General features: G+C 39.3%; 1 protein-coding gene across 1 annotated transcript in view; it reads right to left on the reverse strand.

The window, feature by feature from the left end:
- Positions 1–21,943, reverse strand: part of LOC140171901 (alpha-aminoadipic semialdehyde dehydrogenase-like) — a 646,628-nt gene that overhangs the window by 605,353 nt on the left and 19,332 nt on the right. The window contains exons 8-12 of the mRNA XM_072195242.1: positions 18,463–18,540; positions 17,167–17,224; positions 15,509–15,590; positions 3,612–3,706; positions 1,896–1,980 (exon numbers count right to left, since the gene is read on the reverse strand). Of these exons, the coding sequence (XP_072051343.1) occupies positions 1,896–1,980; positions 3,612–3,706; positions 15,509–15,590; positions 17,167–17,224; positions 18,463–18,540 (398 nt within the window). The remainder of the gene's footprint in view (positions 1–1,895; positions 1,981–3,611; positions 3,707–15,508; positions 15,591–17,166; positions 17,225–18,462; positions 18,541–21,943) is intronic.

The following is a 21,943-nucleotide window of genomic DNA, read 5'->3' on the forward strand; positions in this document are numbered from 1 at the left end:
CCTATCCTGACCTGGCTGTAAGCTTTCTTACCAGCCTCACCAAAAGGACTTACCATCCAGTGGGTTTCCTATCCTGACACTGCTGTATCCTTTCTTACCAGCCTGACCAAAAGGACTTACCATCCAGTGGGTCTATCCTGACATGGCTGTAAGCTTTCTTACCAGCCTGACCAAAAGGACTTACCATCCAGTGGGTCTCCTATCCTGACCTGGCTGTAAGCCTTCTTACCAGCATGACCAAAAGGACTTACCATCCAGTGGGTCTATCCTGACATGGCTGTAAGCTTTCTTCAGGGATGTAAGTGGGGTATTTAAAAAAATACGGAAACTAAAACACAGAAACTATGCGAGCGAAGCGGTCATCCCGAGCGCTTGCACGAGGCGTTCTCGGGGGTCCAGGGGGCAGAGCCCCCGTGGGGGGTACGTGGGCAGCGCCCCGTTGGAAAATTTTGTTATTTTAGCCTCAATTATAGTCAATTTCATGCACAAAAACTGTTAATTTCTTCCATTTTCCATTCATTGAAAAAAGGGAAAAGTTACCCTTTTAAGCAGTATAAACATCATAAAGTTCGGTATGCCCTTGTCGATCTCCTTGATGTTAGCTGTCCTAGTATCAACCTCCATTGTCGATACTTCAGGTCCAATAATTATTTCCAAGAAAATCGGTCACAATCCATTGAGCCAAATCAAAACAAACTTTCATGTGTGCAATTGTTATGATGTCAGCGCCCCTGGATGTCAGCAGAATTCACCTCCGTCAATCTCTTACACAAATAATACACAACACACACAAGCTATCATTTCACCGCTATAGCGAGAGCCGTACGGCAAGCGGCCACGTGCTGCCACAGAGACGCGAGAGCGAAACTAGCTTTTTGTTCCCCCTGTTCCAGGCAGGGTATTTTCGCGGAGAAAAAGATACAAAGACACAGAAAAAAAAAGGAGAAAAAATACATTTTCGTAATCGGAAAATTACGGGGAAAATACGGAGATTTTGGGGATGAAAAAAAATACGGAATTCCGTAAAAATACGGAGAAATTACATCTGTTTCTTACCAGCCTGACCAAAAGGACTTACCATCCAGTGGGTCTCCTATCCTGACCTGGCTGTAAGCTTTCTTACCAGCCTGACCAAAAGGACTTACCATCCAGTGGGTTTCCTATCCTGACATGGCTGTATCCTTTCTTACCAGCCTGACCAAAAGGACTTACCATCCAGTGGGTCTCCTATCCTGACCTACATGTAGCTGTAAGCTTTCTTACCAGCCTGACCAAAAGGACTTACCATCCAGTGGGTTTTCTATCCTGACCTGGCTGTAAGCTTTCTTACCAGCCTCACCAAAAGGACTTACCATCCAGTGGGTTTCTTATCCTGACCTGGCTGTATCCTTTCTTACCAGCCTGACCAAAAGGACTTACCATCCAGTGGGTCTCCTATCCTGACATGGCTGTAAGCTTTCTTACCAGCCTGACCAAAAGGACTTACCATCCAATGGGTCTTCTATCCTGACATGGCTGTAAGCTTTCTTACCAGCCTCACCAAAAGGACTTACCATCCAGTGGGTTTCCTATCATGTCCTGGCTGTATCCTTTCTTACCAGCCTGACCAAAAGGACATACCATCCAGTGGGTCTCCAATCCTGACATGGCTGTATCCTTTCTTACCAGCCTGACCAAAAGGATTTACCATCCAGTGGGTCTCCTATCCTGACATGGCTGTAAGCTTTCTTACCAGCCTGACCAAAAGGACTTACCATCCAGTGGGTCTCCTATCCTGACCTGGCTGTATCCTTTCTTACCAGCCTGACCAAAAGGACATACCACATACCATCCAGTGGGTCTCCAATCCTGACCTGGCTGTATCCTTTCTTACCAGCCTGACCAAAAGGACTTACCATCCAGTGGGTCTCCTATCCTGACCTGGCTGTAAGCTTTCTTCAACCGCTCAACAACTTGGTCATGTACCTTTTCATGCAGGATCTGTGGAGAAAATCATATATATGAAGTTACTTTTGGTACAAAGCACTACCGTAAACGCTCGCCTAATGGCGCTGTGGGCTCCCTTGACATAACTGGAATTTTAGACACATACTTAAAGTTCCTTTCCATAAAAATTACACCAGCAAATAAGGGCACATACCCTTAATTCTTGTTGGGGTTTTTAGAGGAGTGAGCTCTCTATTTGTACATGAAATTTACCCCAGGGCTAAGGAACCCAAGAGCGCCATTAGGCGAACGTTTACGGTATGCTACTGGGTATAATGCTCCTGTAAAGTAATGAGCGACATTGGATATGGTAGCCCTTTCTAGAATGGGACATGAAACAGACATATATAGACAGGAAAAGAATTAAGGTACCAGATATGTTCACTATATGCTAAAACAAAGACAAAATGTTTAACTTAAAACCGACAGCCAATACCTGTTAGCTCTGATTTAAGACCTCATTTGTTGAATTCAGTTGAGAATTAAAGAAACGGTAATCGATATCAAAAGAAAAAGGAACAAAACAAAAAAGCTGCATTTTTAATGTTCTATCAATGGAAAACACTGTGTTACTTCTCTTGTTCGATAATGCTTAGTGTACAAACCAATAGGGCATATAGTGGAACAAGCAACAACTTTTGAATTTTATCTTCCTTGGGATTTTGTATCTTTGCATCTTTATTTCTTGACTGATTTCAACGAATGGGGTCTTTAATCTGAGGTAAACCATTCCAATTACAACATTGTTTCTCATTTTAGATTGTCAAAATTGATATCAATTTGTTGGAAAAATGACTGTATATACCTAAAAAACCTGTAGATTTTGTATTATTGTTTAAAATTTTAACTGTACAGAAGTAAAACCAACCAATTTTGGTAGAAATGGATCCAGACCGACCCTAATTGGATGGTCCACACACCTGTTAAACTTGTTCGGCTTATAATTGGCAAAAAAAACAAAACACGACTCATAACATTGTATATTGATTATTACGCTACTTGCGCATTACATAATGCATGACTGGCTTGTGTGAATTTACGTGAGCAGAAGAGACTTTATTAACAAGCGCAGTAACATTCTTTAGAACAGGGTTGGGTTTTTTGTTATACAACTGATATCAAGATAACAAAATCGACAAGACTGAAAAGTGCCATACCGTGTACAATATCCAGTGCCAGAATTGCAATGCCGCTTATATCGGCGAGACCAAGCGCCCCCTAGGCATCAGGGCTTCAGAGCATAGGAGGGAGCCCTCCCCTGTAGCGGAACATGCTAAGAAAACCGGTCACTCTATTCCTATAACGGATGCCAAAATCCTGGATACGGACCCTTCATGGGTGGGCAGAGTCCGGGAAGCGGCTCACATCAGACAGAGTAGGAGTAGCTTGAACAGGGACGGCGGCCGGTACTACCTACCAGCAGTTTACACCTCGCTATTGAGACGTCCTGCACCGTCTGACGGTGTTGAGTCTCAATATCACACCCAACAGCGCCCCCACATGTTTATTGGGGCTGAAGAAAGTCTAGCGAATTGCAGACAGAAAGCTACCCACAAGGTGAGCTAATTTAGGTGTTTGAGAATAAAGATCTGTTCAATATGATATCAAGCATGTTTGCAACTCACCAATCGCCTTGTTGTGGTACACCTCTGTCCTGCTGTACCAACAGCTGCAAAGAGTGTTGCCGGGACAACCATATCTAAATCAGCATCAGCATCAACTGCCAAAATAAAACATCAACATGATGGTAAATATACATATCAATACCAGGCTTGGTAGAACCCAGTAAGCTCATTCCAAGGGCATTAGTTTTGTGATCAAGCAAAATGAGTCGGATGTCAGAAATATTGATTTTGAGGTACCATATTTCGTCAAATAGTCACCCCCCCCTCAAATAAATGCCCCCCCACCACTTTTTTTCAACCAAGATGTTTAAAAAATGCCGATATTTCCATGCCGTCTTGTGTAGTAAGCTTACCAAGTTCCCCACATGGTCGATAATAGCGTCAATAATTGGCGAAAATCTGGATCAGAAACCCGGAAGTGAGCCAGAAGTCAGTGTTTCTAGTTCATAGTTCGTCATTTTAGCGTATGTTTTTAGATTACCTAATAATTTTAACGGGAATTATCATTCTAAAATTGACCTTGAATAAACGCCCCCCCCTTGGGAAAATGTAACGCCCCCGGGGGCGTTTATTTGACGAAATACGGTATATAGCTAATAAAAGTATTCAACTTCTTTTGTATTTTATTGTAACACTAAAATGGCCATATCTCTGGAACCATAAGTCTAATTATGATTGGGTTTTTAGCTCTGAGGATGGCTGTGTAATGAAATTGAAAATTGAATTTTAATTTTGATCGACATCAACTCAATACTCATTTAGCTTAATTGCATCACATTTTGGGTATTCATGTCATGTAAGCATACTCATACCATACAAGGCAGGGATAACACAGCTTATGGAATAAAAGCCATCTAATCCATCCCTCAATGTACTCTGGACAACTGATCAATCCTCAAACAGTGGTCTTAAGGGATCTAGAATGAGCGTTTATGGCGTTTCAACAGTATTTTTTGTGGGACATGAGAGCACCTCAGACGTATCGAATTGCATTCTGAATACGAAGCATGTCTTTCTGAGATCAAATAATTTTCATTTTTTGAAATTTACGAAATAATACAAATTTTATGACAAACTATTAAAATTTGATATTTGTCAAATTTTTGATATATAACAGTCCTCGAAATAAATTTTATAAATCTAATGATATATTCTTAAAGTGTATATAGCTGGGAGGAAAAGCAGGCGATCAATTGAAAATTTTGACCTTTTATATTGAAGATATGGATTTTTTCCCCAAAAGACCTTTTTTTTTTTTTTTTTTTGGGTTTTGGGAAAAAAATCCATATCTTCAATAAGAAAGGTCTAAATTTTCAATTGATCGTCGGCTTTTCATCCCACCTACATACACTTTAAGTATAAATCATCAGATTCATAAAGTTTACTTCAAGTACTGTTAAATATCAAAAATATCAATTTTTAATGATTTGCCATAAAATGTGTATTACATTGAGAATTTCAAAAAATCAAAATTATTTGATATCAGTAGGACATTTTTCGTATTCAGAATGCAATTCGATATGTATGATGTGCTCTAATGTCCCACAATAAATACTGTCCAAACGTTCATACCCCTTCCCTTAAGAGATCAGATGCAAACACCTATCAATGCCAACTTTTTCAAATAAGGCCACCCGACACCAGACGTGGTCTAATTCTACATAAAACCGGGCCATGTTATTTCTATAGATCTGCTGCGCATTCAAATTGCATTGTATTGCATTATTGATATCATTTGTGTACATGCTAATTATGTTTTTACACGTAACACATATACACTTCTGATACAGTGACATAAACACTAACTCGATCACGTGTGTGCAGAAAATTCGCCGATAACAGGTGAACAAAAGTGATCGGAATGTTACAAAAGTACAGATCGCGTTGAGCTTACTTCGTTTAGATCAGGGGTCCACAAATAGCGGCGCGCGCGCGCCGTGGCTTCCCGAGTGGCGCACGGCGCCGTTTAGATTTTTTTTAAATACATTTTTAAATAAATAAATTGATAAGTTCCCATGTTCTCCTTGTAAAGACAGGCTAAAATAGTACAAAATGTTGCACCAAATGGCGTCATTTGCACCTCAAATTTAAAAAAAATCGATAGCTACCCCCTCTGACTCTCCCGGCTTACGCCAGCCATTGAGTGGCGCTTTGCAGTTTTCTTTTTATTTCATGTGGCGCTTCAGCAAATCTATTTGAGGAAGCCTGGTTTAGATGATACCGGTGAAAATTGTGGCATCATCTTACAGAATTTCGTGTAGTTTGTGAGAGAAAACTACTGCCGGAAGAAGGCTAAAGCATTAATGATCTGTCAGAGGTTAGCTGGGCTATATTTTATAAGAGGGGTATGGATATCCTATTTCATGGGTGCAATATAAATCGACAATAGAGGTTATCTGTGTTCTATAAGCTGCATATCCTATCAATGACTCCTATACCTTGTTTAGGACTTTCAAAAGAAGTACCTGCATGTGCAACCATGACTGTTTCAAAATAGCCTGCCAATAGTCATGCAGGTAACTCTGAGGTCATGCATTGAATTGTTTTGAATAAGGAATACTACGGGAATCAGCGCCTTTTGTTAGAAGTCACACATGAGTAAAGTGGATAACCTCTATACGTTACAGGCCTGGACATGCACATCAAAAGACAAGATCGCTCCGCACACCCCTATTACCGGCTACTCCATTTATACCAGTGAAGTGCGCAATATTGAAATTACTATAACTGAAGACTTAATAAAAAAAGACTAGTTTGCGTCTGACGTCAGGGCGATGTGATTGGTTGCTGACCTGCGCAGTACGGCATTTTTGGTCTGGTTGTCATGACGTCAGACGCAAAGTAAGTCTTTTTAAGTCGGTGTTCAGTTATGCCCTGGTTTTAATCGCCATTTTCAAAATATTGATGTCGTCAATTCGCACATGGAGCTGAAAAAGAAATAGACAAATTGCAGGGATAGGAGTGTAACGATTACTGATTTGGTGATGCCAGGAGTTACCGTAAGTGCATAGGAACAGGACAAGTTTATATTTAAATCTGAAAATGGTGAATTAAAGTAAATATGGCGCAATGACCGTGCGATTATGTAAGCTTATGTAATGGGTTATTCATAGTCATGAGTAGGCGGGCTTCTTCTTCGTCTTACGTAACAGTATTGTTCTCCAAAAAAAACGGAAGCTTGTTGTCTGGCGCTCTAGCTGAAATACAGCAAGATAATGTAAGATAGTAAATGTAAAACTGTATTTTAGCTAGAGTATCTCGAGCTACCCGACACCTGCACTCTAATGCTGGCTTCAAATTGACACCCTACTTTAAGGAATCGGATAGCGATGTTTGCACAGTATTTTTTGTGAGACCTGAGAGCACATTAGACACATCAAATTGCATTCTGAATACAAGGAATGTCCTTCTGATATCAAATAATTTCTTATTTTTTAAAATTCACGATATAATACAAATTTTATGGCAAATTATTAAAAACTGATAGTTTCAACATTTAACAGTCCTCAAAGCAAACTTTATACATCTACATCATGATATGTATGTCTTAAGTTCTGCATAGTATTGTATTGAAACTGAGTCGTAAGCAGTAAGTGAGAACAGTACAAGTTTGTTGTTATGATATGTACTTAAAAGTATATAATATATAGTTAATCAAAACAGCTGAAGATAGTGCTCGATACTATTAGATAGTAGAGCGTGTAATAAAATACATAAAACAACGTAATTATGTTATAACAGCATGATTTATTACTGGAGTTTCACGCCTAAAAACGGCGATCATCAGATAAATAGCTGAACACTGAACTGTAACTCCAAAACAAAACAAATAAATTCACAGCGTTGAAAGCGTCACGCGTCTTCACTAGAAAAGAATGACAGCTCGCGCGAGTAGGCGTAAAGCAACTACGTAAGTAATGAAGTGCGCAATTTATTTTTTCTTTGCGCGGCTTGGTGGTTTCCGACCGTGTAGGCATTTTGAGATGAGTTCGGTTTTATTATTGAGGGTGTTAGGCCCTTTTGCACGCAGTATTTCTAATTTCTCTTCAATGCATAGGTTGCATTGTCCTGAGTCACGCCTGTGTGTGTTTGATTCTTTCAAGATTTCCCAGTAGATAGAGTAGTTGCTTCCTTTTCTTTTAAGTTGCCATACATATTTTGAGAGTTCTGTTTCTTTCTCATATTTGTCATGTTTGAATGATTTGGTGTGGTTGTTGAACCTCTGTTTAAAGGTTCCGCCTGAAAGTCCTATATAAGATTTAGATTCTGTATTCGAAGTTACACTGGCTTTATATACTAAAGCACTAGTCATGCACTTTCAACGGAGGGGACAGGTTTCTTTGACTCTACAGTTGCAACTTTTTGTTGATGGCACTTGGTTGGCTTTTTTGGTGATTTGTGAGTTGTGAGATTTGATGATTGATTTCATATTCTTCATACAACTGTAGCTGATTTTCACCGTGTTCCTGTTAAATATTTTGTTGAGTTTGTGTCCACGCTGGAAGTGCTTGGCCAGAAGCTTGATGAACGTACTCCTACATTTGATTTCACGGCTTTGTTGTACGGAGGGTTAAACCAGGTGACTTTTCTGGTGCGGCGTCTTTTCTTCTTTGCTGATGGTCTCGTATCATTCTCCTTGGTGGTGTATTGAATGGATTCAGCGTGACCACTTGATTTCAGAGCTTCGTTGTATGTGGGGGCGGCTTTCTTGAAGACGTTGTGGTTGGACGAAAGTGTGGAGATTCTTTTCCCGATGGCGATAGGGATGTGGTTGATGACGTGAGGTGGATGGTTGGATTGGGTATTGATGTAGACTGGATGGTCGTTGGGTTTTCTGTAGGCTTGATGTATACCGGTGTCGAGGTTAAGGTTAACATCTAGGAAGTTGACTGATTTCATGTTGGTTTGAACAGTTATCTTTAGTCCAAATGATTGGAAGATCTTTATGAGCTGTTTTCTTGTTCTGTCTGCTTGACTTCCTGAAAGGTTTTTAGTACTGCGAGACCGTCGTCCCTGTAGAGCCCGATACTAGTTGCATTGAGTTTCATTTGTAATGTTTGTAAGATGAAGAGGCCTACTAGCTCACAAACTTCTGCTCCGTCAAATCCCCCCATTGTGACATCAAATGCGTTGTTTGCGTTCCTCTTCACCCATGGATTGCCTTTGTTATCGAAGTGGAGGGACTTTCTAGCATGCATTATCGTTTCCTGTTCTATGTTTGAGATAGTAGTGTATCGTTTAGCCCAGTTTAAGGATTTGGTGAGAAGGTCTTCCGATATTGATGGATAAAAGTCTACGATGTCAAATATTAGGAAGGTGAGGGTGTGTTTCTCTTGTAGACCATCGAACCATTTTAGTACTGAGGACGTATTCCTCCATTGGTTCACGTGTAATTTTAGTCTGATGTTATTATTTATCCGGTCTAGCATCTGTTTACTCACTCTTCCTAATTCTGTTTTTGCTGGGTTGATTAGTCTGCATTTTGGATTGGTTTCAAAGTTGTCTTTGTGGTCTTTCATTGAGATAAAGGCGTGACTTTCAGTCGTTTTATCAATCCTATCACTTATGTCTAATTTGTTGGCAATGTTATTGAATTCAGTGTCGATTTCGATTGACAATACTGGTATCTGCTCTTTTATATTTCTGGGTAATGTTATCAGTAAGAAGCTTGTCATACCTGTTGTTATCCATCTTGTATATGTTCCTTGTTTTGTCCGCTGGTACGAAGAGTTTATCTGAGGAGTTGATCTTATCTGCATCCTCTCTTAGCACGGTTTGGAATTCATCGTTTACCTTTCGGAATTGAATGTTTTCTATCATTTCAAGCATTTCTCTTTCAAAATTAGCCATTTCCTCGATTTGCGGTGGGGTCCTCTTTGACTTGAATCCGAATTTTCCGTATTGATCGACTTCTTCATCGCTGCTGTCATCGTCGCTGCTGGTATCTGTACCTTCTTCATCATTAAAGAAGAAAAAAGCTTTCCATCTCATTCGCTTGATGACGCTTTCTACTTTTTCTAGTAGTCTTTTCAAGTACTCGCTGTGTGATGGTATAGGAATGTTCTTGTCGGAGTAGTTCAGTTTGAATAGATCCATGTTTACGGTGCTTTCGGCTGGTAGTGATAGATAGTGCTCAACCAAAATAGGGAGTCTGCTATAATATATAGTTAATCAAAACAGCTGAAGATAGTGCTCGATACTATTAGATAGTAGAGCGTGTAATAAAATACATAAAACAACGTAATTATGTTATAACAGCATGATTTATTACTCGGAGTTTCACGCCTAAAACGGCGATCATCAGATAAATAGCTGAACACTGAACTGTAACTCCAAAACAAAACAAATAAATTCACAGCGTTGAAAGCGTACGCGTCTTCACTAGAAAAGCATGACAGCTCGCGCAGTAGGCGTAGCAACTACGTAAGTAATGAAGTGCGCAATTTATTTTTTTCTTTGCGCTGCTTGGTGGTTTCCGACCGTGTCGGCATTTTGAGATGAGTTCGGTTTTATTATTGAGGGTGTTAGGCCCTTTTGCACGCAGTATTTCTAATTTCTCTTCAATGCATAGGTTGCATTGTCCTGAGTCACGTCTGTGTGTGTTTGATTCTTTCAAGATTTCCCAGTAGATAGAGTAGTTGCTTCCTTTTCTTTTAAGTTGCCATACATATTTTGAGAGTTCTGTTTCTTTCTCATATTTGTCATGTTTGAATGATTTGGTGTGGTTGTTGAACCTCTGTTTAAAGGTTCCGCCTGAAAGTCCTATATAAGATTTAGATTCTGTATTCGAAGTTACACTGGCTTTATATACTAAAGCACTAGTCATGCACTTTCCACGGAGGGACAGGTTTCTTTGACTCTACAGTTGCAACTTTTTGTTGATGGCACTTGGTTGGCTTTTTTGGTGATTTGTGAGTTGTGAGATTTGATGATTGATTTCATATTCTTCATACAACTGTAGCTGATTTTCACCGTGTTCCTGTTAAATATTTTGTTGAGTTTGTGTCCACGCGGAAGTGCTTGGCCAGAAGCTTGATGAACGTATTCCCTACATTTGATTTCACGGCTTTGTTGTACGGAGGGTTAAACCAGGTGACTTTTCTGGTGCGGCGTCTTTTCTTCTTTGCTGATGGTCTCGTATCATTCTCCTTGGTGGTGTATTGAATGGATTCAGCGTGACCACTTGATTTCAGAGCTTCGTCGTATGTGGGGCGGCTTTCTTGAAGACGTCGTGGTTGGACGAAAGTGTGGAGATTCTTTTCCGATGGCGATAGGGATGTGGTTGATGACGTGAGGTGGATGGTTGGATTGGGTATTGATGTAGACTGGATGGTCGTTGGGTTTTCTGTAGGCTTGATGTATACCGGTGTCGAGGTTAAGGTTAACATCTAGGAAGTTGACTGATTTCATGTTGGTTTGAACAGTTATCTTTAGTCCAAATGATTGGAAGATCTTTATGAGCTGTTTTCTTGTTCTGTCTGCTTGACTTCCTGAAAGGTTTTTTAGTACTGCGAGACCGTCGTCCCTGTAGAGCCCGATACTAGTTGCATTGAGTTTCATTTGTAATGTTTGTAAGATGAAGAGGCCTACTAGCTCACAAACTTCTGCTCACAAATCCCCCATTGTGACATCAAATGCGTTGTTTATGCGTTCCTCTTCACCCATGGATTGCCTTTGTTATCGAAGAGGAGGGACTTTCTAGCATGCATTATCGTTTCCTGTTCTATGTTTGAGATAGTAGTCTAACGTTTAGCCCAGTATAAGGATTTGGTGAGAAGGTCTTCCGATATTGATGGATAAAAGTCTACGATGTCAAATATTAGGAAGGTGAGGGTGTGTTTCTCTTGTAGACCATCGAACCATTTTAGTACTGAGGACGTATTCCTCCATTGGTTCACGTGTAATTTTAGTCTGATGTTATTATTTATCCGGTCTAGCATCTGTTTACTCACTCTTCCTAATTCTGTTTTTGCTGGGTTGATTAGTCTGCATTTTGGATTGGTTTCAAAGTTGTCTTTGTGGTCTTTCATTGAGATAAAGGCGTGACTTTCAGTCGCTTTATCAATCCTATCACTTATGTCTAATTTGTTGGCAATGTTATTGAATTCAGTGTCGATTTCGCTGACAATACTGGTATCTGCTCTTTTATATTTCTGGGTAATGTTATCAGTAAGAAGCTTGTCATACCTGTTGTTATCCATCTTGTATATGTTCCTTGTTTTGTCCGCTGGTACGAAGAGTTTATCTGAGGAGTTGATCTTATCTGCATCCTCTCTTAGCACGGTTTGGAATTCATCGTTTACCTTCGAATTGAATGTTTTCTACCATTTCAAGCATTTCTCTTTCAAAATTAGCCATTTCCTCGATTTGCGGTGGGGTCCTCTTTGACTTGAATCCGAATTTTCCGTATTGATCGACTTCTTCATCGCTGCTGTCATCGTCGCTGCTGGTATCTGTACCTTCTTCATCATTAAGGAAGAAAAAAGCTTTCCATCTCATTCGCTTGATGACGCTTTCTACTTTTTCTAGTAGTCTTTTCAAGTACTCGCTGTGTGATGGTATAGGAATGTTCTTGTCGGAGTAGTTCAGTTTGAATAGATCCATGTTTACGGTGCTACGGCTGGTAGTGATAGATAGTGCTCAACCAAAATAGGGAGCCTGCTATAATATATAGTTAATCAAAACAGCTGAAGATAGTGCTCGATACTATTAGATAGTAGAGCGTGTAATAAAATACATAAAACAACGTAATTATGTTATAACAGCATGATTTATTACTCGAGTTTCACGCCTAAAACGGCGATCATCAGATAAATAGCTGAACACTGAACTGTAACTCCAAAACAAAACAAATAAATTCACAGCGTTGAAAGCGTCACGCGCCTTCACTAGAAAAGCATGACAGCTCGCGCGAGTAGGCGTAAGTAACTACGTAAGTAATGAAGTGCGCAATTTATTTTTTCTTTGCGCGGCTTGGTGGTTTCCGACCGTGTCGGCATTTTGAGATGAGTTCGGTTGTATTATTGAGGGTGTTAGGCCCTTTTGCACGCAGTATTTCTAATTTCTCTTCAATGCATAGGTTGCATTGTCCTGAGTCACGCCTGTGTGTGTTTGATTCTTTCAAGATTTCCCAGTAGATAGAGTAGTTGCTTCCTTTTCTTTTAAGTTGCCATACATATTTTGAGAGTTCTGTTTCTTTCTCATATTTGTCATGTTTGAATGATTTGGTGTGGTTGTTGAACCTCTGTTTAAAGGTTCCGCCTGAAAGTCCTATATAAGATTTAGATTCTGTATTCGAAGTTACACTGGCTTTATATACTAAAGCACTAAAAGTATATGTAGTTGGGAAGAAAAGTAGACCATCATTTCAAAATTTTAGGTCTGTACATCTTCACCAAGAAATATCAAAATTGTCAAATGATGGTTGATATTTCCTACCAGCTACATACACTTTTAGGCGATCTTTTCCTTTAGACCACCCTCGCTATATAGGGACTAAACTGTTACTTTTGCATCAAGGTTTACTTTTGCATCAAGGTTAAACAGTTGCCAAACACTTTGAATTCTTAGTCAGTGGGAGTGGTCTAGTTCAGAGACACATTTTGATTGGACAATCGCAAGATTTCGGTGCCGCTTATCAGGCCGTAGAAGCGATTCCACGTCATCATGCGTCTTGATAATGCCTTACACGCTTGTAGAGGTGCGCGTATGTATCGCGCTGTATCGCGAGACTAGTGCGGAATACGCGACGCGCTAGCAGTACGCGCAACAGAATACGTGAAGTTGTAAACAAGTTTCGTTCATTTTATAATGAGGGAGTTTTATGACGGTAACTTAGTTTTTGCTTTAAAAAATTGTTTACAGTTATTAAAATAATATTTAACTGACTAAGAATGAGAATAAGCGATAGGAATTTTATTTTGCCTATCCTCTACCTATGATGAGCGACAGGCAGGTCCAATATTTTTATCGTAGTGGATGCGGCTGCGCCGCATCCACTACTCAAAATATTGGACCTGCCTGTCGCCTATCACACGGTAGAGGATAGGCAAAATAAAAATTCCTATCGCTTATTCTCTAAGTCAAGGTTTATTGTATTGGAAGGAGGGCAGGGCTTCGATAAATGAGGGAAATTATGGGGTAAAAAACAAGGTTAAAACAACTTTTTGAAAACAAGTGATAACGGCTATTCTGCTGAGAAGATTTTGTCTCAAAAAACAATTAAAAAATTATCGGAAAAGCAAGTAACATACCTTTATAAAATCAGCATCACTTCCGACACATAAAAAGATGATCAGATAAGTGGAAAGTGGCAAAGAATTTGTGAAATGGGTGAATTTTTTAAAGAAATATACTTTGTGTTTTTCAAGAAATCCGCCATCTTGAATAAATGCAGAATTGCGTCAGGCAGTAAAAAGCTGTCAAATGCGCTTGAAAATGCTTGATACGCGAAAGTAAATCACCATCAAAGCGAGCTAGGTGCTACGCTGAAAGTTTTGAAGTTTGCATCACCGGTTTTGCATTCAGCTCTTTTACGTCAAAAATTGTGATAAAAACATGGATTTTGGAACAAAATGAAGCTTGTTCGACACAAAGTAAAAGGTATGTTTGTATAGCTAAGAACATGTTTAACCTTAATGCGAAAGTTTAATTTGATAAATTCGTAATTTTAACCATTATATAGTTCGGGTGGTCTAAAAGAAAAGATCGCCCACTTTTAGCTGCAGTTTGTTTTCTCATCCATTGAATTTGGTCATCCACTAGTATACCCACAGTGGTTAACCATTCTAATTGGGGTATCTTTATGAGCAGGACAGTTTGGGACAGAGAGGGGGAAACACCCTACTCTTTTCGACCTGTCTGCAATATACATGCATACGTATACATGCATATGTCTGAAGAAACCCTCTTAAACAAGAGATCCGAACTTATCTCAAAATGTCGCCACGCAAGAAAAAAGAAGTGGGCTCAATTAAGTTGTTGTTTTGATTTTTGATTTGCGGTGCCATTAAATTTTCGCGCGAAATTCACATCTATTTCGCGTAGGCCTATCCGCGTGGGTATACTTTGCGTATGTTTCATATCAACGCGTCTTTATGCGTAAGCCTATCCGAGTAGGCCTACTTTGCGTATATTTTTTCGGTTCCCTTATCAAGAATCATAACAACAACAGCGCAATAGTCTGATGATCGCCGTGAGGCGTGAAACTACTAGTTACTAGATGCTGAATATTATTTAGCCAAAATTTGTTTTATTAAATTAGCTCTACCTTGTTAAAAATTGGTATTGAGCACTGTGAAACGACTATCGAGTGACTATTTATGTTAAGTATGACACTCAATACACAGGATCGAAGGCTTAACGTCACCTCCAAAGGACAGCGTGTCCTCATGGTTCATTTACCCAACTGACCTTTTCGGTAAATCCCATAAGCCTTTGCGACGTCATCCGAGAACTTGTCATTTGACTTCACGCCGACTTGCACAGTAACGATGTTCAATAAACGATCGGCGCAGATCTGTGTGACGTCAAATGACGAGTTCTCAGGTGTACTCGCAAAGGCTTATGGGATTTACCAAAAAGGTCAATTGTAATAATTGTACCACAGGGAGAGCGGAAGTCTGAATTCGATCTACAGATATTGCCAATTAATTTATTTTTCCAAGCCGATACCTCAGCAAGTTATCCCCTCTGGGAATTGAACCCAGGAGTTTGTGCACCAAAGGCGAGTATCCTAACCATTAATGTCACCCTCTCCCTATGCAATGCTACATTCGCCTCTATTTGCGCTTTTAGACATATTGTCATTGTCATGTACAGAGTGTCACCATGACCTGGTGATGTGAGTTATGACAAAGGAGGTTACGCAGATACTATGTAAGGTATGTTTAACTTACCGATTATAGCATTGTTACCGCCCAACTCTAGAAGAGAACGTCCAAATCTCCCCTGAACTGTGGTGCCAACTTTGTTTCCAACCTATTCATAAAATTAAGTTAGTGTTTTGTAATAAAGAGACAAAAATGATCATTTATTTAGGCGATGGGTTTATAGGAAACCTGGACTTCTTTACCTTATTGTCAAGCATTTTCTCAGCCAGCGCTCATCATATATATCAACCAGCACCCATGAGTATTGTATAATGGGGGCTGGCTGCATACAGTACACAATGGTATAGACCTTTTTCTGATGACGTCACCTAATCGATATTGGGGTCTCAGATGTAAACAAAGAACATGTGCGTTTTCCACATGCCCACCATGTGAAAACACCAAATACTGCGTATTATCTCATCTGTTTTGTCATCTTTCACATTAGATTCCATAAAATAATGTTTTTAAAGGGATCTGTATACTGGTTACCTTAGTTTCAGATTGTTTTGATACCACAAAATACAAAAGATACGGAAAACCGCCATGCTATATGAAAATTAATCTTTGTTTTGTTTCATATTTTTGTTTACTTTTCACACCGTGATGAACTAAACGCGTACTGCGAGCTGGCAATTCCGCGCAGGACGCCTAGCGTGGCGCAGAGTTGGGTGCTGATGACTCGAATGCTGGACCAATATCAATTGATTGGTGACGTCTGAGAAAAAAGGTCTATACATGAATTATTGTATTTTGAAACTATTCCAGTGCACAATCATGATGATATGTTGCAGTTACACTCGGTTTAAGAGAAGAACTGCCAACCTGTCAACTTTATAACAGTGCTTTGATAAGCCTTGACATATAAATAATTCGCCACTTGCACGGTTCCGCCATTATGCACTATATGCGGGGAGAGCCTCGAACTGGCAGCATACATGAAAGGAAGAATTACGTAACCTTACACAGAATGTTATGACTAGTTCAATTCCCATTCATGTATGCTGCCAGTTCGAGGCTCTCCCCGCACATAGTGCATAATGGCGGAACCGTGCAAGTGGCGAATAATATGCATTTTGAATCAAAGTTTGGCAATCGCACAAGGAAATAATCTGGAAGTTCACTATAATGAAAGACAAAGATAAAAAGACTAGTTTGCGTCTGACGTCACTGTCAATCAAATTCCCTACGATCCTTGATTGGGTAATAGCGCGTGTAATTAGGAAGGTCGATTCATCTGGCTGATGCTGATCGGAGAAAAGGAATAGCAGTGAATGGCAAAAAATACGTACTCTTACAAGGCAAAAAGCATCTTTTCTAGGCATTGTGGACATGGTGCCTTCACCAAAGAAAGTTTCCTACTATTAAGACCTAACTTTTGAGATGGTTTGTATGTTTGTTGGTGCAAAATTTACAAGAAGGCGCCCGGTTTTACCGCCGTGTTCAGCAACTCATATCATCACGACACTTCAAACAAACCGTGGTCGGAGTTTGATTGACATATGACGTCAGACGCAAACTAGTCTTTTTATCTTTGTCTTTCATTATATTTGCCCTCTATGAGTGACCTGCAAACATGGCAGAGTTTCTACTCTTTGCTTCTATCTCATTAGACCTAGTACATGCATACAAACTGTTAATTGAATGCTTTTTGTTTGTATGTTTGTTTGTTTGCATTAACTTACAGGTGTGCTTCCTGTGAACGATACCAGTGGGATTCTCTCATCGTTGGCCATCGCTTCCCTGTAATAGGATAAAAACACGGTACAATGTTCATGTAGCTCAATCGGTAACAAAGCACTTAAGGGGGTACTACACCCCTGTGGTAAATTTGTGACTATTTTTGCATTTTTCTCAAAAAATAATAACACACTGATAACAAAAGTTATGTATATTATTGGGGCAAGGAATCCAATTACTACACGAAAGTTCAGTGACTCAAGACAAGCGGTTCAGTATATATGATAGGAATTGAGGTACATCCTAGCGGTTTATTTCTTATAATAAATAACGAACCGCTTGTCTCGGGTCACTGAAATTCCAGTGTAGTAATTGGATTCCTTGCCCCTATAATATACATAACTTTTGTTGCCACTGAATTATTAGTTTTTGAGAAAAACGCAAAAATATACACAAATTTATCGAGGGGTGTAGTACCCCCTTAATTCTGTAGTGTGTCTCATCTCAAGTTGAGAGTAACACTATGTTGGATTCTGCAGTGGCAGATTCAGTTGCTTTATACAATCAACAAAAACATATAATATGACTACAGTCTGTCCACAGAAGTACAAACCAAATCTGTGACATCGGGGGTCGATGCTCCACGCAGCAGTTGGCGCGCCAAAGAAGCATTTACACACACATTGCACTGAAATAATTATCCTCAAACCTCCAGTTTCCGAGGTCTATTTACTTTGTATGTGGACAGACTGCAGACAATTTCTTTCCCTATATCAACTCCTCCACACACAGTAGTAACACTGTTGGTAACCCACGATTTAGAAAGGGTGGGTTTGAGAGGTCCACAAAATGCTTAAAGGATGGGTTTGAAAAATTTCTGGTTAAAATGTGTGTCCAAATATAAAGGGTAGTCACTGATAAAAAGGGTGGGTTTGGAAGTCAACAATTGCAATCTCAAAGCTTACTGTAATAGCAACTGAATGACACTAAATGAAACACAAAAAACATTCAAATCCCATTCTGTAGTGTTTGGTTATCAAAAACTTCAAAATGCATGATATGTAATTCTCTTTGGATGCAAATCTGCACCTCCTGGACCACCATAACCACTTATCAACATGTATGATTAGTAACTACGCTTAGAAAGGGTGGGTTTCGGAGTTTTGGTATAAAGGGTATAAAATAAAAAGGGTGGGTTTGTATCACCACTGCCAACTTAATATGAGTAACCACAGCTGGGCTGACGTTATTTGCTTTATACAATCTGCAAAGAAATATAATGGGACTACACAATTTCTTACCCTATATCAGCCCCTCCACACACAGTAGTAACCACAGCTGGGTTGATGTTATTTGCTTTCAGGCAGTCGGTCACAATTCTGCACAGAAATACCAAACAAGTGCAAAGTCAGATTATCAGTAAATATTATACAAATGAGGGAACTCGAGCAAAATATAGCCCAGACGTGAACTGGAAACTGTGGGCCTAATATTTTCCCCCAAAGACGAAGTTGAGGGAAAATAGTGGGCGCATCGTCTCCAGTCACCAAGGGAAATATTTTGTAACATATAAGGATGTGTACACATGAAGCAAGTTGTTGTTTGCTGTATCCAGCCCAGGTAGACATATGAATCCTGTTCCATCAATCTAACATTCTGCTGCACTGCCTCCGACTTGGGACGGGCGGTGATGGGTTGAGCGCTTTGTTTCCATGAACCCTCCCTCTCCAGTGCAGTAACTGTTGACATCAGGGAATCACATTACAGTAGTGGCTACTCCCTTCTTGCAGACCAGGAACTGTTGGTATAAGGTGTTGAAACCAACTTGCCAAGCCATCACCCCTTAGTACCAAGCAAACCCTTTGTCATGGATCTGCAGGGCAGGACTTGCACTGCTGGCTTGATGTGTGACAGTTCCATTAGAGGTTAGGCTGGTCACAGGATCCTGGTCCTATGTAGGGATCGAAGTAAAGCTTGGTCATTTATTGTAGAAGAAACGTGACTTCAGTTATATTGATGTACACGGAATGATACATGAATTTGTTGTAATATCCTACTGCACAGTATCTTCAAATTATACCTTAATGTATAATGGAAGTGCAGTGGACCGTTTGGTTATCACATAGTAAATTACACTGATTGGGGCCTTTGCTGTTTTAATCTAGATATTAATGATCTGCCTGACAACCTGTCTTCGAGATAATTATTTGCCAAATGACTGCATTGTGTATCAAGAAATCTGCAACTGGGAAACTTGGGAAACCAATTGGAAAATGTGTTTCAATCACTCCAAATGCTTTTAATGAGTCACTAATAAAAACAGGACTTGTAAACCAGAGTAACAAGTATAAGATGGTCTGCTTGACAAAGTTGACCATTACCCATACCCGGCAGTAAAATTCTCATCAAACCTTACCAGGAACAGACACATAATTCAGATCACCATAAAAGCAAACAGAACTTTGGGACTTCTCCAAAGAAACTTGTCCTCTTTTGACAAGGCAACAAAGGAGGTACATGTAGTGTTAAAAGCACTTGTTTGCCAACGGTTGGAATATTGTCATGACAATGGAATCCTCACCTGAGAAACAACATTGACACCCTTGACAATTAGATTCAGCGGTGTGCACTGTGCAGCCCGGTTTGTCCAATAATGACTATTCAAGACAATCAAGTGTTTCTGACATGTTGAGATGCCTTGACTGGGAGTAACTGGAAACAAGACACACAAGCCTGCCTATGTCCCATCTAAAAGGAGACTCATGACATATCCAGTAACATATCACATCTCATCCAAACCTCCAAACTACTAAATACTAGGCAGTCCTCAGGTCATCTTATCTACACCCACATCAGAGCCAACAACAATGGCTATTTGCAGTCACTATATCCTTGGAACACCGCAGAGTGGAATATGCTTCCTGACACCACCAGATGCGCATCAACTAACACGGGCACCTTTTAAGTCACAGATAGACAATGTGGACATGAACTATCTTGACCACCAAATCTGCCCACATCTTGCTGCTGAACTGCATGAATTCTTAGTTCGCACACTTACATTACGCGAACGCTATATCAACTATCGTGTCATAATGTATAGCTGAAAGACACACAAACTGTATAAGAATTTGATGTGAATATCAATTAAAATCATAGTGATTTTTAAAACAAAATATAATTTCTCCACCTATGTGATGTTTTAAAACTTCATGTCAATTAAATAATGAATGTTAATTTACATGTAAACCAATTTGATCAGTGCTGCTATTTCGAAGCCAAAATACAAAAGAGCACTTAGTTCCTCAGTTGTCTTCATTGGGACACAATATTATAAAGCAGAAATAATGATTTGGTCAAATCAGTGCATGTAAAAACAAATACGTACATTTTGATAAAATAAATATAGGAATTATAGGGCATTTTACAACTTTATAGGGAAATATAGGAAAAGTTCAAAAATATAGGAAATATAGGAAATATAGGGCCAGTTGAAGCCCTGAAGAGAGCTAGCGCCGTGTTTCCATTGAATAGCACATTAAAATTAGTGTTGTGCTTTTGTTAATTAGAACACAAAATTGCAACTCTTGATTTCATTTCTTCCTTAGGTTTTAGATCACCATTTCTTTAATTCTTAACCAATTTCACCAAATAAGGCCTTAAGGGAAGGGGTATGAATGCTTGAACAGTATTTATTGTGGGACATTAGAGCACATCAGACATATCAAATTGCATTCTGAATACAAAGAATGGCCTTCTGATATCAAATAATTTTGAGTTTTTGAAATTCGCAATGTATACACATTTTATGGCAAATCATTAAAAATTGAAATTTTTGATATTTAACAGTACTCGAAGTAAACTTCATAAATCTGATGATTTCTACCTAAAGTGTATGTAGGTGGAATGAAAAGCCGACGATCAATTGAAAATTTTGACCTTTCGTATTGAAGATTTTTTTCTGTTTGGGGAAAAATCCATATCTTCAATATGAAAGGTCAAAATTTTCAATTGATCGTCGGCTTTTCCTCCCAGCTACATACACTTTAAGACTATATCATTAAATTTATCAAATTTACTTCGAGGACTGTTATACATGTATCTCCAAAATGTGAAAAATATCAAATTTTAATAATTTGTCATAAAATTTGTATTATATCGTGAATTTCATAAACTGAAAATTATTTGATATCAGAAAGACATTCCTCGTATTCAGAATGCAATTCGATAGGTCTGATGTGCTCTCATGTCCCACAAAAAATGCTGTTGAAACACTCAAAATGCTCATTCCAGTTCCCTTAAATCAAAGCTAAAATGTACATGTACATGTATTGGCTGCTTATTTTAATTTTGACATAATTGTCTTTGTTTAGGATATACAGGGGTGAACATAACTGGTACCTTAATTCTTTGATTTATTGTAGTTGGCATGGCATGAAATTCAGTATCCACCAATCAAATGACACGGATCTTTTCATGTGTTATATAAAATGTCTCGTTTTGATTTTGCCACACTATATGTTCCGTTAGGTTTCAAAACCTGTCATCGAAATGGTTTATCCCAAGTTTGGAAGGTCCTGCTGGTTAAAAGTTTATGAAAATCATGCATACCTGCATGCGGGAGCTGCCATTTAATACATAAATGCCAGCAGCTCATTGGTTGATTACCATTCAATATTTTTACTATCAACCACCGCCGTTTGATAGTTTTTACCATTGCACCGACACTTATACCGTGTGGTACGCTATGACCCTTTGCGCACTGCGCAGTAGCCATAAGTA

The sequence above is a fragment of the Amphiura filiformis genome, chromosome 15, assembly GCF_039555335.1.
Source record: "Amphiura filiformis chromosome 15, Afil_fr2py, whole genome shotgun sequence".
Classification (NCBI taxonomy): domain Eukaryota; kingdom Metazoa; phylum Echinodermata; class Ophiuroidea; order Amphilepidida; family Amphiuridae; genus Amphiura; species Amphiura filiformis.